At 48.1% G+C, this 16,479-nt stretch overlaps 1 protein-coding gene across 1 annotated transcript in view; it reads left to right on the plus strand.

Moving 5' to 3' along the window:
• CLSTN1 (calsyntenin 1) overlaps positions 1-16,479 on the plus strand; it is a 78,322-nt gene that overhangs the window by 56,776 nt on the left and 5,067 nt on the right. The window contains 6 exon segments of the mRNA XM_039234948.1: positions 11-196; positions 2,743-2,991; positions 3,375-3,496; positions 9,698-9,860; positions 14,443-14,597; positions 16,190-16,338. Of these exon segments, the coding sequence (XP_039090879.1) occupies positions 11-196; positions 2,743-2,991; positions 3,375-3,496; positions 9,698-9,860; positions 14,443-14,597; positions 16,190-16,338 (1,024 nt within the window).

Below are 16,479 nucleotides of genomic sequence, written 5' to 3' on the forward strand. Positions count from 1 at the left end.
GCCGACACAGGATGGAGCAAGAGAATCGAGTACGAGCCTGGCTCGGGCCCTCTGGCCCTCCTCCCAGACGCCCACCTGGAGACGTGCGGGGAGCCCGTGGCCTCGGTGCAGGCGATGGTAGAGCTGGAGACCGGCCACATCGGGAAAGGCTGTGACCGTGACACCTACTCTGAGCAATCTCTTCACCGGCTGTGCGGTAAGGGGCCTTGCTTGATGGCCTTCAGTGAGGGCAAGAGACACCCTTTCAGATGGAAGAATGAAGGAGGCGGGGTGGGGGGGGGGGTGTTCATAACCCTAAACAGAACAGACTGTGGCTTTCTGGCATGGTCGTTATAGCCTTACTGGCTACCTGTCACGCTGGGTGGGCTTCAGGAGGTACATAAACCCCCTAAAGCCCGTTCAGAATGCTACCTGTGTGGGCATTTTAGGAACCTGTGATGCGAAGAAAGTATTTCTCTGACGTACATTGAGGATAATCAAGAGAGAGGGATTAATTATGTAAGTGGAGTGAGTTTGAAATGAGATGTTTATCTAAGGACTGAAGAAAAAAATACAGGTAAAGCAATAGCATTTGGCAAACGTGAAGTAGAAAGCGAAAACTAAGGGCCCTCCTATCTAATTCCGAGGCTCAGCGGACTCTGTTTACCATAAACATTACGTGAAATCCAGAGACCCCGTGGTGACGAATCCTATCGAAGCCTCGCCCTCTGTCTTCACCAACAGTTGTGGGTGTTTCTCTGGTCTGTCTAATGAAGTAGAGGGAGGTATGGATGCCTGTCGTGGAAAATGCCGAGGAAGAGTGGCTCACTTGGCCAGTGAAGAGGTACCCGTAGCTTCCACGAGCTCTCCGTGGTCAGAGGGTGTGCTGCGCCTCAGGAGCTACTCTGTCACTTCTGCAGATGGCGCTTTGCTGTGTCCCCTGTCTTTCCACCGGCCTCATTACAGCCTGTAGGTTTAAGCAACTGGATTTCTTACATAACGGGAATACGCGAAAGCGAAAAAGCTCATCCTCTGCTGGCTTATCCTAATGGTTAATGTTCGCCAGTGTTGCCTGACTCTGGGTCCAAATATTCACATGCTGAAATCTACCTGGAAGGTGGAAGAACCAGGACGTATTTTAAACTGTATATATTTAAGTGTAATGTTTAAAATGTATTTTCTCTCTCCAGGGCCATTATCTTTTATGGTATTAAGTGAACATTTTCTCAGCAGAACAGTTTACAGTTAGGGAGGAAGAGTGGAAAGAATTTCCTCTCTTTCCCTGCACGCTCTGCACTTGTGTGTGTGTTTCCTTCGTTCCGTGTGCCCATCAGGCCTACAGAGGAGGTGGTGGTGACCTCGTGTTTACTGAGGAATTCAGTTGGGAGTAGAGGGGGATACCTTCTCACTTTTAGGAAGGAAGCGGCAGGCACTGACTGTCATTTGACCGAGGTCGTATGTGAGGTCATGCTGCTCCTAGGAGCAGAGGACCAGGTGACCGGGAGAGCTCGCAGAGTGTTCCCCCGTGTGGGCACATTTAATAGAAGAATGAGCTCGGCCGTATGTAACAACTGCTGGAAATTTTTTCCATGTTTCTTCGTTAACTGACTCCATTTCTAGGAATTTACGCTAAGGGAATAATCGTGGAGTCACATGGAAGTCCTCGTGAAGCCAGGGTTTGTCATAGAAAAGAGTGGGGACAGTCTCAGGATTGTTCGAGATTCACCAGGGAGATCAGTTAAATAAGTCACAGTGTTTCTGTGCAGTGAAGTGCTGAGACATTTTCAAAATCTGCTATGGAAGAATATTAATGGGAATGTATGTACATATATACATCGTAGGAATCTATTTTTTATAATATGTGTATATTCGTAGAGAAAAGACTGGAAGTGTTTGCACCCAGATGTTAATAGTGGATATATTTCGGGGTGGTGCCTGAGTGCCTTGGTCGGTTGAACATCCTACTCTTGATAGCAGATCGGGTCTCGATCTCAAGGTTGTGAGTTCAGTTCCCATTTTGGGCTTCAAACTCTGTGTGAAGCCAATTTGAAAATGAATTTAAAAAAATTTTTGTTAATGTTTGTTTATTTTTGAGAAAGAGAGAGACAGAGTGTGAGCAGGTGAGGGGTAGAGAGAGAGGGAGACACAGAATCTGAAGCAGGCTTCAGGCTCTGAGCTGTCAGCACAGAGCTGGACTCGGGGCTTGAACTCATGAACCATGAGAGATCACACCCTGAGCTGAAGTCAGACGCTTAACTGACTGAGCCACCCAGGCGGCTCCCCCCCAGTTTTTTAAAAATAGTGGATGTATTTATTTGAGTGGGATTATAAGTAATGCTTTCTTCCTTTTATTCTTTTTTTAAAGTGGGTTTTTTTGTTTTTTTTTTTTGAGGCAGAGAGAGAGAATGAGAGGGGGATGGGCAGAGAGAGGAGAGAGGATTCCAAGCAGGCTCAGTGCTGTCCGTGCAGAGCCCGATGCGGGGCTCAGTCTTATGAACCGTGGGATCATGACCTGAACTGAAATCAGGAGCTGGACAATCAACCAACTGAGCCGCCCAGGCACCCCCTTTTTTTAAAAAAAATACCCCCAGTTATTATTTATGGTTTTTTTAAAAAATAAAAGCCTTTGTTTTTGAGCAACGTAAGCGGGAGCTAGCAGATTGTGTAACTAGAAGATAAGGGTGTTGCCTCAGCGTGGCCTCGAAACTCCCACCTCCCAAGTCCTTCGCGCCATGTGTATTGAGTGTTTTCGTGTCGGCTTAGGCGCTGCGTCTGGCACCACCGAGCTGCTCCCGTCCCCGAGTGGATCCTTGAACTGGACTGTTGGCCTCCCCACCGACAACGGCCAAGACAGTGACCAGGTCTTCGAGTTCAATGGCACCCAAGCAGTGAGGATCCCAGATGGTGTCGTTTCCGTCAACCCGAAAGAACCTTTTACGATTTCTGTGTGGATGCGGCACGGGCCTTTCGGCAGGAAGAAGGAGACGATCCTTTGTAGCTCAGACAAAACAGGTGGGTTACTTTGGCAGTCAGGGCGGCATACTTGGGTGGCCGCCACAGTGGTCGCTGGAGGCGAGGCCCCTTATTCTTGCCCAAAAGAGGCTCCCGTAGGCTGGCTGGTGACACACATCCTGAGTTCTGTGCCCAAGCGCAGTGTCCTCCAGATGCTGTACTGGTGTTTGGTGGCTCGTTTTACTCCGTGAATTGGGCCCCACATCTCAGGAAAACCCAAGTGTGCGTGTTTCTAAACCCTGCCTCCGCCCCACTGGAGAGTTCATTTATGCTGATCACCGATAAGTGTTAAACCCGTGTCTTCAGAATCCATGAAGGAAATAGCTTCCACTTCTCTTTTGGGTCTTAAGTTGGCAATTCACTGGTAGGAATTCTCTTGGCAGACATGAACCGGCACCATTATTCACTCTACGTCCACGGCTGCCGCCTTACTTTCCTCCTCCGCCAGGATCCTTCCGAAGAGAAGAAATACAAACCTGCAGAATTCCACTGGAAGTTGAATCAGGTGAGTGCCTGGAGAACTCATTGATTTACGACCTTTCAGAGCATATAACTAGGTATTGCAGCTTTATACAGGACCAGCTGTGTATGGGCAGGGTATGTTTATATTTGTGAATAAATAGAAAAATAGAAGAAAGTTTTGCAATGTATGTAGACGCTTTCGGCACAAATCTGTTATAGTAACTATAGTCTAATTTACATCTTTAGCTTCTTCTGATGACATTTAAAAACCACCTTATATTACTGGTGGGTTATAGGATAGCAGATTAAATCCTTTGAATTCCTTTCAACTGAAAGCCTAAGGTTTTCATTTTATAAGTGTGTATTTTACACACCCAGTATTAATGTAAAGAAATTACATGCTTTAAATTCAAAACACTGTGTTGTAATTTATTGAAATTTGCAGCACTTGCTTAAAAATTGGGATTGAGATCCTTGTATTTGTTTATTCATTATTTAAAGCCTTGCCTCCGAAATTGTGCCAAGGAGCCCCCGGGGTGCTCTGGCAGATTTAAGGGTGCCACGGGACATTTTAGATTGTCACAGAGCCAGCAATCTTGACATCTTTCAGAAACCACACAAGCTACTAGCTTGCGGGAGTTTACAGTGTCACCGTTAGGTCACGTTATATCCCTTTTGATGATAGTATATCTTTGCAAAGCTGCTTTCCCAACAGTTTCTGTGATAAAAAGCAAGTATCACGTGAAAAAAAATTGATGCGTTTCAGGAAACAAGGGGGCGCTGTAAACTGAGGAAGCCTTTCCTTTAAAATCACAGCAGGTGTTTCTTTTCTTTTTTTATATTAGAAAGCAAGAGAGTGTGCGCACAAGGGGCGAAGAGAGAGGGATAGAATCTTTTTTTTTTTTTTTTTAATTCAAGTTAGTTAACATGCAGTATAATAATGGTCTCAGGAGTAGGATTTAGTGATTCATCACTTATATATGACACCCAGCGCTCATCCCAACAGGGGGCCTCCGTAATGCCCATCCCCTGTTTAGCCCATTCTAACACCCACCTCCCCTCCAGCAAACCCTCAGTTTGTTCTCTGTGTTTAAGAGTCTCTTATGGTTTGCCTCCCTCTCTGTTTTTATCTTTTTCCTGCCCTTCCCCTGTGTTCATCTGTCTTGTTCCTTAACAAATATTCCTTCGCTCCAAATATGAGTGAAATCCTATATTTGTCTTTCTCTGACTTCTTTCACATAGCATATACACTCTGGTTCCATCCACATTGATGCAGATGGCAAGATTTCATTCTTTTTGATTGCCGAGTAATACTCCATTGTATATGTATACACCACATCTTCTTTATCCATTCATCAGTTGATAGATATATGGGCTGTCTCCATAATTTGCCTATTGTTGGTAGTGCTGCTATAAATATTGGAGTGCATGTGTACCTTTGAATCAGCGTTTTTGTATCCTTTGGATAAATACCTGGTAGTGCAATTGCTGGGTCATAGGGTAATTTTGTTTTTAATTTTTTTTTTTAATATTTTTTATTTATTTCTAGGAGAGAGAGAGAGACAGCGTGAGCAGGGGAGGGTCAGAGAGAGAGGGAGATACAGACTCTGAAATTGGCTCCAGGCTCTGAGCTGGCAGTCAGCACAGAGCCCGACACGGGGCTCGAACCCACGAACCGCGAGATCATGACCTAAGCGAAAGTCGGACGCTCAACCGACTAAGCCACCCAGGCGTCCCTGTTTTTAATTTTTTAATGTTTATTTATTATTGAGACAGAAACAAAGCATGAGTGGGGGAGGGGCAGAGAGAGAGGGAGACACAGAATCCGAAGCAGGCTCCAGGTTCTGAGCTGTCAGCACAGAGCCCAACATGGGGCTCAAACTCACGAACCACGAGATCATAACCTGAGCTGAAGTTGGACGCTTAACTGACTTGGGGACACCCAGGTACCCCTTGAGATCCTTGATTTCTGCTCTTATCTTTATTATTTCCCTTCTTCTGCTGGTCTTGGGCTTTACTTAGTGGCTATTCTTTTCCCAACTCCTTTAGGTGTAAGTTTAGGATATATATTTGAGACATTTCTTCTTTATTAGGAAGGCCTGAATTATGACATACTTCTCTCTTAAGACTGCCTTTGCTGCATCCCAGAGGTTTTAGACTCTTGTGTTTCATTTTCATTGGCTTCCATATACTTTTAAGTTCTTCTTTAATTTCCTGGTTAATCCATTCATTCTTAAGTAGGATATTCTTCAACCTCCAACTATTTGCAGTTGGTTTGCAAAGTTTTTCTTGTGGTTGATTTCAAGATTCATAGTGTTGTGGTCTGAAAATATGCATGTTATGATCTTGATCTTTTTACACTTGTTGAGGTTTGATTTGTGACCCAATATGTGATCTGGTCTGGAGAATGTCCCATGTGCACTTGAGAAGAGTGTGTATTCTGCTGCTTTAGAATGAAATGTTCTGAATATATTGGTTAAGTCCATTTGGTCTAGTGTGTCATTCAAGGCTGTTGTTTCCTTGATCTTCTGCTTAGGTGATCTGTCTGTTGCTGTAAGTGGGGTATTAAGTTCTTATTGTTAGGTCTTGTTGGTGGATAGACCCCTTAATTATTTTTTTTTAATTTTTTTAATGCTTTATTTCTGAGAGAGAGAGAGAGAGCGTGAGCAGGGGAGGGGCAGAGAGAGAGGGAGACACAGAATCTGAAGCAGCCTCCAGGTTCTGAGCTAACTGTCAGCACAGAGCCCGACACGGGGCTCGAACCCACAAACCATGAGACCATGACCCGAGCCAAAGTCGGATGCTTAACCGACTGAGCCACCCAGGTGCCCCTAGACCCCCTTAATTATGATATAATGATCTTCTTTCGTTACAGTCTTTGTTTTAAAGCTTAATTTGTCTGGGGGTGCCTGGGTGGCTCAGTCAGTTAAGCGTCTGATTTCAGCTCAGGTCATAATCTCACAGTCCACACAGTCAGTGGGTTCAAGCCCTGCTGACAGCCCAGAACCTGGAGCCTGCTTCAGGTTCTGTGTCTCCCTCCCTCTCTCTCTCTCTCTTTCTGTCTCTCTCTCTCTCTCTGACCCTTCCCCACTCGCTCTTGCTCTCTCAAATAAACATTAAGAAAAAAAGACTTACAAGAACAGAAAATTTCTCTGTCCATTGTCTTCTGACATAAGACGTTGCATTGAAGTCTGATGACAGTCTGATCTTCTTTCCCTTATAAGATACTTGGTTCTTTTGTTTAGGTGACCAAAGGGTGTGTTTCTTTTCTTTTTTAAAGCCAATTAATTTTATGTACGTGTTTTGATTGTTTGGGCTATGTTTTCCCAGATATGTGGTGTGACCTTTCTTAGTATATAGGTTAAAGCAGCTTGGTATTTCAGGAAACTTTTTGGCACTACAGTTCTTAACCCTCCCTCATCACTGCTTTGCTTTTCTTCTCTGGGGACCCTTTGCCTTTGGTTGGCATCCTTTATCTACGTTTTCTGTCACTTTCTATCCAAGTCATTCCTGATTCGTCAGCTCTCATCTGAGTTGCTCCGGTCCTGATCAACATACTTCCGTGTTTTGTGTCACCTTCCTGACATCTTCCAGCGTGTTCTCAGACAACACATGATCATTTTCATGTGTGTCGCAGGAGTGTCTTTCCATCAGTTTGCTTTGTTTCTCTTGAAAAGTTCATATGGGATTAAATTGTGATCCTTTATCCTTCTCCTCATTTTCACGTACAGTTACTTTTCCTGCACTTTCTTTTTTTTTTTTTTTTAAGATTTTATTTATTTTTGAGAGAGAGAGAGAGACATCATGAGCAGGGAGGGTCAGAAAGAGGGAGACACAGAATCTGAAGCAGCTCCAGGCTCTGAGCTGTCAGCACAGAACCTGACGCGGGGCTTGAACTTGTGAACTGCGAGATCATGACCTGAGCTGAAGTCGGACGCTTAACCAACTGAGCCACCCAGGCGCCCCACTTTTCCTGCACTTTCCAAGGAGAGAGTTGGCTAGCACGATCCTTTTTCTAGTGTTAGGGCTCTGCCTCCCTCTTCTGTTACCGTCGTAAAGCTTCTCAACAGGTAAGTACCGCCTCACCGCCCTCTGATATCCCCTGGATCAGAAGCCCCAGTGCTCTTCTCCACCTGCGTGCGCCTTACGGTGCACACGGGCACCGGACTGAGCAGTGCCGTGCGTGCCGTCTGCAGCTTTGGGCTGTGCCCCTCCTGATCACCCAGTTTTCCAGGAAATTAGAAAATTATGCCAGTTGTGCCACTGTCTTGTCTGTGCTCTCAGGGACTTTTGACAAAAGCCAAATGGACTTTCAAATGCAGTGTTATTCTGCTAATCGCCCGGAAACCTGCCATACTTTAAGAGCTAGGTGTAATATAAATCGCTTTCTGAAGGAGCTTATATTACAGAACTTGTCTTAAATAGAGAAGCTAAAATTAAGCTATTATCAGCCTCGCAGGTGATTTGCCTGCCGTGCAGTTCCTTCATTTAAAAAGGTTTCATGTAATATATAAACGTACGCATACACTGTGCATATGTAACAGGCATGTGCAGAGTGTTAGAGGCTTGGATTTTTTTCTGTATAAACTCATTCAGGAGCAGCTGCTATTCTCTGGGGGATATTCTTTGGTAATTTCTTCATTTGTTGTGATATATCTGGTTTGTTTAACTTTCATTGGTTCAGGTTTTTAGAAAGTGTAAATTGGTCAAGCTTATTTAGAAATACATTTTTAAAAATATGGGGAGCCTAGGTGGCTCAGTCAGTTGAGCGTCCAAATTTGGCTCGGGTCATGATCTCAAGGTTCTTGAGTTCGAGTCCTGCATCGGGCTCTGTACTGACAGCTCAGAGCCTGGAGCCTGTTTCAGATTCCTCCCTCTCTCTCTCTCTCTCTTTCTGTCTCTCTCTCTCCCTCTCTCCCCCCCCCCCATTTGTGCATGTGTGTATTCTCTCTCTCTCAAAAATGAATAAACATTAAAATTTTTTTTAAGAAATAAAAACATTCTCCCATTCCGTCTCTTTCTCTGCCTGTCTCTGGTCTCAAGTACCTGCCTCTTCCTCTGAAGCCAAAGATCAGAGAGTGCCAGACCCAAAGGATTTGGAGGCTGTTGATAGCACTTTCCTTTGGCACAGGGGTGGGGAGGGATGTTCATTCATGATGGGGAAGGAATACAGTTTAATTTATCATGTCCTCTGAGCTGTATGCTCACGTTTATTTACATCATCACCTTTCAGTTAAAAAAGGAAATACATGAGCTACAGCATGGCTTATTCTGAAATGGGAGGTGGTTTTCATTTGGATCTGGAAAAGGCATGGATCTTGATGGGCTAAGCCCGCTCCGTGGGAGGCTGTCCAGCTTCTGGATACAAGAATCTCCTGGTGTCACTGCTAGGAATTTACCCAAGGGACACAGGAGTGCTGATGCACAGGGGCACATGTACCCCAATGTTCATAGCAGCACTCTCCACAATAGCTAAAACATGGAAAGAGACTAAGTGTCCATCATCGGACGAATGGATCAAAAAGATGTGGTTTATCTATACCATGGAATACTACATGGCAATGGGAAAGAATGAAATCTGGCCACGTGTAGCAACATGGATGGACCTTGAGGGTGTTATGCTGAGCGAAATAAGTCAGGCAGAGAAAGACAAATATCATATGTTTGCACGTATAGGAGGATTAGGAGGAACTTAACGGAGGACCATGGGGGAGAAGAAGGGGGGAAATAGTGGGGGAGGGGGAGGGAGGCAAACCATGAGAGACTCTTGAATGCTGAGAACAAACTGAGGACTGATGGGGGTGGGGAGGAGGCGGTGATGGGCATGGAGGAGGGCACTTGTGGGGATGAGCACTGGGTGTTCTATGGAAACCGACTTGACAATAAACTATTTGTAAAAAACAATAATAAATATTTTTAAATGTTCAAAAAAAAAAAAAAAGAATCTCCTGGTGTCAGTCTGTTGGCAGAAGAGAACCGGGCCCTGTCACGTGAGCAGTGGGCACCTCCCGCTGGTCTGGAATGTCCTGGACGGGATAGTGGTGCCTTGGCCCTTTTAGGTGGGATGTGGTTGAGTGAGATGTACGTTGTTGTTAGAGTTTTAAGAAATCCTTTTCCTTTTTCGGAAGACATTAGTCCTTACGGGCGACTTGCTCTCCGTACCCAGTTGTTTTGCTTTCATGGTCTCTGGACGTGCGGGAAGGGAGACCCCTCATGCTCTGGTTTCTCCCCCGACCTCTCTCAGGTCTGTGATGAGGAGTGGCATCACTACGTCCTCAATGTGGAATTCCCAAGCGTGACTCTCTACGTGGACGGTGTTTCTCACGAGCCCTTCTCTGTGACCGAAGATTACCCGCTTCATCCATCCAAGATTGAAACTCAGCTCGTGGTCGGGGCTTGCTGGCAAGGTAATGGACGGTCCTTGGCACCCTCTCCCCGGCGTCGGGGATTCAGCCCTGCTGCCTCGTGGCCTTGGTGGTGGAGGCAGGCTCGTCCCAGTGTTCTGCCCGCATTGCCTTCATCTCTTCGTCCCTTCTCCTGGGCGTGGCTGTTCTGGGAACACTGCCGATGCCATACTCCGGGGGTGTCACTTACGGTTCATTCTAGGACTGCAGCAGCCGGCACCCTCCCCGGGAACCCGGGAGGAAGCATCACACAGAAGGAGAGGGCGAGTGAGGGAGTGGTATAAGTTAGTCTGTTCGTCGAAAAGTTCACAAAGACAAAGGGGCCACAGCTGACCATCAGGCACGAAACTGGGAATATACTTTGAGCCAGAGGACCCTTCCAGAGTGTTCAGTGCTGGATAAGCTGGGCCTGTGGGCTTCCGCAGGGCTGTGCTGAAAGGGACTCCATGAGAGGTGGGATGGGGTAGGACAGCAATACCATTTATTCGTACTTTCTAACCGGCGGGCCACGTGCCCATTACTTTCCATAGTGGTAAGTCTGTGGGGAAGGAACAGTTTTTATCCCCATTTTATAGCCAAAGAAACTGAGGCTCAGAGCCCAGGGTCACCCCACCTGGTTAATCGTGGCATCTGGATTTGAAACCATAAAGCTGGTGCATTTAGGGCCTGTGGTCTGATATGGACCCTTCCCAGGATAATTTCTTATTAATCTGTGAAATACAGCACATAGGATTTCTGAGGCAGCCAATTCGATTGGAAGAGAGTCATCATGGCACCAAAAGGCAAATCTTTTGAAATGGGCAAATCTTTTGAAATACCTGGGCTGCTTTATTGACAGATGGAGAGAAAGCTCTAGCAGCCAGCTCAGCGACTGCTGGGATTTGAAAGCAGTGATGGGCTTTGTGATGTCTGCAGCAGCACAGCATGCTGGGAAAATGGCCATGACACTAATGCCTCTGTGTTTTGTAGCCGACATTTAGACCCAGAGCAAAAGCTAAACTTCACAAGTTAGTGGCAGTAGCACAGAATTTTTCCTGTCCAAGGTCACGGACCTCTCAGTCTGCCCTCACGTGAACCCGCACACTTGGCTGGGCCACCATCGCTGCTAAACAGACCTTGTGCATGTTTTTTCTCCCTATGGGAACATTGCACCCTTGAGGTCGGTGAGAAAGATAATAAAATAGCCCAGTGCCCACGACAGCATTGCTTTAATTTTAGAGACTTTGAATTTCATCATTTTCTCGAAATCCTTGCAAATTAACAAGATTAAGATAGCATTTTAGAGTGAACTTCTTCGGCTAATTCTAGGTTTAATTTCAGGGACGGTTCATCCATGAGAAGGTAGAATTTGAGACCAAGGAATGAGAAACAAATTATCAGGGAAATAGGAATTTTTTAGTTGCTGGGTCTTAACAGCTCAGTCTAGAGCTGCTTCCTAAATTAAACAATAATTTGAGTTGTTTTAAAATAAGAATAAAAAGGAGCGCCTGGGTGGCTTAGTCGGTTAAGCGTCCGACTTTCGCTTAGGTCATGATCTCGCGGTTCGTGGGTTCGAGCCCCGCATCGGGTTCTGTGCTGACTGCCAGCTTAGAGCCTGGAGCCTGTTTCAGAGTCTGTGTCTCCCTCTCTCTCTGACCCTCCCCTGTTCTCGCTGTCTCTCTCTATCCTAGAAATAAAATAAAATAAAAAATATTAAAAAAATAAAATAAAGTAAGAATAAAAATATAAGTGCAAACCTGAGAGCTTTGCTGCTTGGGTTAAAATAAAGCCCCGTGTTCTGTGATGACTCCTGGCTCCTGTCGGTGCCACTGCGTCTTTCTACCGGAGCTTCTCAACGTCCTCCGCCAGAAAAACACACCTAAGTTCCCGAACCAGACACGGGGTTTATAAGATGTCGCCAACCCGGAGGAAGGTCTCCTCCTTCCTTCAGCGGATAAGGAAACACAGTCTGTACAAGTTCACGGTGGAGAGCGCGTGCTGTGGGCAGCAGCCTCACCCACATCGGCTGAAATAAATGTCGCTCCTCTTTTTTATTTATTTATTTATTTTTTCCTTCTTCTTCTTCTTAACATTTACTCATTTTTGAGAGACAGAGAACCAGCAGGGCTGGGGCAGAGAGGGAGGGAGACACAGAATCCGAAGCAGCTCCAGGCTCCAGGCTGTCAGCGGGGCTGAAACTCATGAACCATGAGATCATGACCTGAGCCGAAGTTAGACACTTAACCAACTGAGCCACCCAGGCGCCCCTGAAATGTCATTCCTGATGGTGTTCTGGAGGCACCTGGGGACATTGTGGGAGCGCAGCCGCATGCGCCTGGCCGGCCCCAAGTGCCCCCTGCTGCCGCAGCACAGGGCGAGCTGTGGGCTGTGGAGTGCTCCCGCGACGTGATCTGGAAAGTGGAGATTCTGTGCTCAGTCCCTGGGTGTGTCCTCCCTGGCCTGACGTTGCTGTCAGGACACCGGCCCGGGGCCGGATAGAGGGTCAGTGGTTAGAAGCCTCAGGTCCACTGCTGCTTATCTGTTAATCTGGGTGAGTTTCTTAACCTCTGACTCTCCCTTCCTGGTCAGAAAGAGTGGGTAAAAACATGGTCATTTCTCTGTCACTTAAAGGTTAACGTCTACACCAACGTGAACTCATTCTGAGCTTTCAAAAGCTACATGCTTTTACATGTTTACCATGCGCATACCAGGCTTTGGATGCTTATTCGTGCTGTCCCAGTTCGTCTGTACGGACGTCCTCCCTGTGGGACAAGAGCGCGCGGGCCCGGGGCTCGGCATCGCTGGGCCCGGCACGTCGCTGCCCCACCCAGTAGCAGCAGCTGGAGATTGTGAGTTCAGTGGACGAGCTGCTGTTCACCTGATTTTGAATTCGGCCCGTGATTAGGCAAGGTGCACGTGGACGACGGGATGAGGGAGGAACGACGAGAGGCAGGGGGCGGGGGGCTTCCGAAAAGGTGATCGATCCCCTACGACTTGCTTCTGGGGGGGGGGGGAGGGGAGATGTCCCCGAGAGGGACAAAGTGAGAGTTCTTCCCTGTGTGTTTTTTATTTGGCAGCTTTTCGAGACTGATTTTCAAATTCCAATGTGAAGAGCCTAACCTCTCGGCCCTTTTCTATTGTCTTTGTCTTGCTTTCCTACAGAGTATCCAGCATTTGAAAATGACAATGAAACCGAGCCTGTGCCTATGGCCTCTGCAGGTTGCTGGATCTTTCCCTACGGTTCACTCTTGTGTTTCATTTAAAGACATCAATTCATTCCACGTTTCGCATGAAATGCCCAAGTTGCATTTTGGTCCCAGACACCTTTTGAGCTGCTGCTTTGCATTATGCGTTCCCCGCCCCACTTCACGGGATTCACCCTTTTCTGCCAGTTCTGACTGCAGTTGAAGTGAGGATAAACGACTCATTAGACTCATTAATGCTCCGCACTGATGGGACCCCCTCCCCCCCATGGGACCCCCTCCCCCCAAAATTTTACCCTGAATCCACCACAGGCGGCTCCCTGCTGAAATCTCACCAGCCGCATCAGGGAGGCCACCGCCCAGTTCCCATGCGGCTGAACCATGAGACAGGAAGAGACTCATTTCTAGATACTCTGTTCTGACCGATACTAGATTTTAAACATAGGTTTCTTAGAAATCTCTGTCCCTGGTGTTGGCTCAGTGTCTAAAGTCCTATCAGGAACGAGACATGCTCTCACCATCAGTCATTGGTCTCCTTAATCATTTTGTGAGAATAAGCTGCTTTTTTTTTCTGTTTGTTTTTTGTTTATTCATTTTGAGAGGGGGGTAGGCATGCACACAAGCGACAAGGGGCAGAGAGAGGGGGAGAGAGAGAATCCCAGGCAGGCTCCAGGCAGCCAGCACAAAGCCCGGTGCGTGGGACTCAGTCCCACAGCCCTGGGATCAGACTGACCGAGCCACCCAGGTGCCCCGAGAACCAGCTTCTTTTCACCTGCTTTTTGGCTCTCGGCTACGGTCTGACGAGGACCACTTTCTGGGTTTCTGTTTTCTAGAACACCCTCAGTTGCCAGCTGTCCTGGGGACAGGCCGAGTGGGGCTCAGCCAGGTAGCGTAGGAGGCCTCTTAGGTGCGGGCAGGGGTAGTGGGTAGTAAGCACCCTTTTCTCTCTCTAGTCCTGTGCCTCTGGGGCCGGCCCCGAGTTTGTATGTAACCCCAGCTGTGCTCAGTTAGAGAAAACCACCCAGAGCGTGGCCCAGCTGATTGAGAGGGCAGCGAGTGGTCCACAGGGCTGTGGGAAATGTCACCCGTGCACCAGGCTGACGGTGCAGCGTAGGCCACCTTTTCCAGGGAGTGGCCGGTTGTGTGGGGACACTCGTGGGACCTCTTGGCTTCGGGTGAGGGACCCCCACACCTCTTTTCTCCAGGCCATGTGCATGATCATAAACGACTTAATTTCTCCATTGCGCTTCCATATAGATTGCAAGGCTAACAGGATGTGGTACGAACTAACCCGCATGTCCCTCCATCAAGCCGCCGCCACCGGTAACACTGCATTGAGAGGTGAAGCAGGAGGGCCCGCGCCACACGCGTAACTGCCTGCTTTGTTCCCCTGCGTCCCTCAGGCGGCGACCTGCACATGACCCAGTTTTTCCGGGGTAACCTGGCTGGCCTGACCGTCCGTTCTGGGAAACTCGCGGACAAGAAGGTGATTGACTGTCTGTACACCTGCAAGGAGGGGCTGGACCTGCAGCTTCCTGAGGACGGCGGGGGCGTGAAGGTAACGCGGGCGCCCGCCCCCCCGCACGGCGCTCGCTGCTTCTTGGGGCCTGAGGGTGCGGGCTGTTGGCAGAGGCTCGATCTATGATCGCTCTGGACCTGCTTTTACTCACAACACCTGACAGCAGACACACTGGGGCTGGCCCACTGACCGGTCCCCAGCTCTCCCGGCGCCTGCAGGGTCCCACAGTTCAGTTCACTTCCGACACTGACTCCCTGGAGTTAGCGTGGCCCCCGCCCCCCGGGGGAGGCTCAGGCCCGCGAGGCTGCCCCCCCCTGCAGAGGCCAGTGGGGGTGTCAGGCCCTTGGATTACTCACACTTCTCTCCAACTTGGCTACAAAGTTGGGGGTCCCCATAATCCCCCCTTCCTTTCAGTTTCAGTAATTTCCTTAAGCTACTCAGAAAGCACTTAGCACCGCTGGTTTATTATAAAGACCGCAGCCCAGGAACAACGGGATGGAGTTGTGCAGCCGGCAGGTGAGGAGGGAGAGGAGGGAGCTGCCCACCCTCTCCGGGAGCGCCTCCCTGCACACACTGGAAGCTCCCAAACCCGGGCCTTGCGGGGTGTTTACGGAGCTCCTGTTACATCAGGCACAGCCGGTTGAATCACTGACCAGAGATCGGGGCTGGGTGTGAACGTGCCGGCCCTGTTCACATGGCTGTCCCTGTGGCAGCTGGCTCCGTCCTGAAACCCTCAGCCCCCCGGAGTCTGCCTGGTGACACAGACGCTGGTGTGCCTGGAAAGGGCTTAGTACGAGTAACTAAAGGTGCTCGTACTCGGGAAATGTCCAGGATTTTAGAGGCTCTGTGCCAGAAACTGGGGACAGAGACCAAAGACAGGTATTTCTTTCTTTTTTTTTTAAAAGATTTTATTTATTTATTTTAGTTTATTTATTTTAGCACACACACGAACAGGGGAGGGGCAGAGAGAGAGAAAGAGAGAATCCCAAGCAGGCTCTGAGCTGTCAGCACAGAGCCCAGTGCAGGGCTCGAACTCACTAACTGCGAGATCATGACCTGAACTGAAATCAAGAGCCAGATACTTAACTGACTGAGCTACCCAGGAGCCCCAAAGATTTTTTTTTTTAATGTTTGTTTATTTTTGAGACAGAGCACAAGTGGGGGAAGGGCAGAGAGAGAGGGAGGCACAGAATCTGAAACCAGCTCCAGGCTCCATGCTGTCAGCACAGAGCCCAATGCAGGGCTCAAACCCACGGACTGTGAGATCGTGACCTGAGCCGAAGACAAAAGCTTAACCGACTGAGCCACTCAGGCGCCCCAGATTTAATTTTTTTTAAGTAATCTCTATAGCCACCATGGGGTTCAAACTCACAGCCCCAAGATCAAGAGTTGCACGTTTCACCAGCGAAGCCAGCCAGGCGCCCTATATCTCTTACACCACAGATAGGTTTGCTCCGTGGGGATTTACCCTTGAAGAAGAGGGTCTCATCACTGCCAATTCTGTGTCCCTTTCCCCTCCAGGTCACTGATTGAGATCGATCCCCAAGCAAACCCTCTTTGCCAGAGGCTTTGTGCTTTCGGCTTCTTGCAACTAGAGCCCCTTTTCTCACCTTTCTCTGGTATGATTTCAGATCCATACCAACCCCAGTCAGTTGGCGTTGACCTTGGAGGGAGACGATGTTGGGGAGCTGGATAAAGCCATGCAGCACGTCGCCTACCTGAACTCACGGCAGTTCCCCACACCTGGGATCCGAAGACTCAAAATCACCACCACAGTCAAGTAGGTGCTGATTTCTAACTATCAACCTGCCTTTGCCTGTGACTCTTGAGAAGAAAATGTGTATATTTAGGTTTTTAAGACAGTCCAGCCTCCTGTCTGTAAAGACTGGTGGGCCATCGCTTGTTCCCAGAGGGTTTGACG

This window comes from Hyaena hyaena, unplaced genomic scaffold (genome assembly GCF_003009895.1).
Source record: "Hyaena hyaena isolate Hyena2069 unplaced genomic scaffold, ASM300989v1 scaffold_94, whole genome shotgun sequence".
Classification (NCBI taxonomy): Eukaryota; Metazoa; Chordata; class Mammalia; order Carnivora; family Hyaenidae; genus Hyaena; species Hyaena hyaena.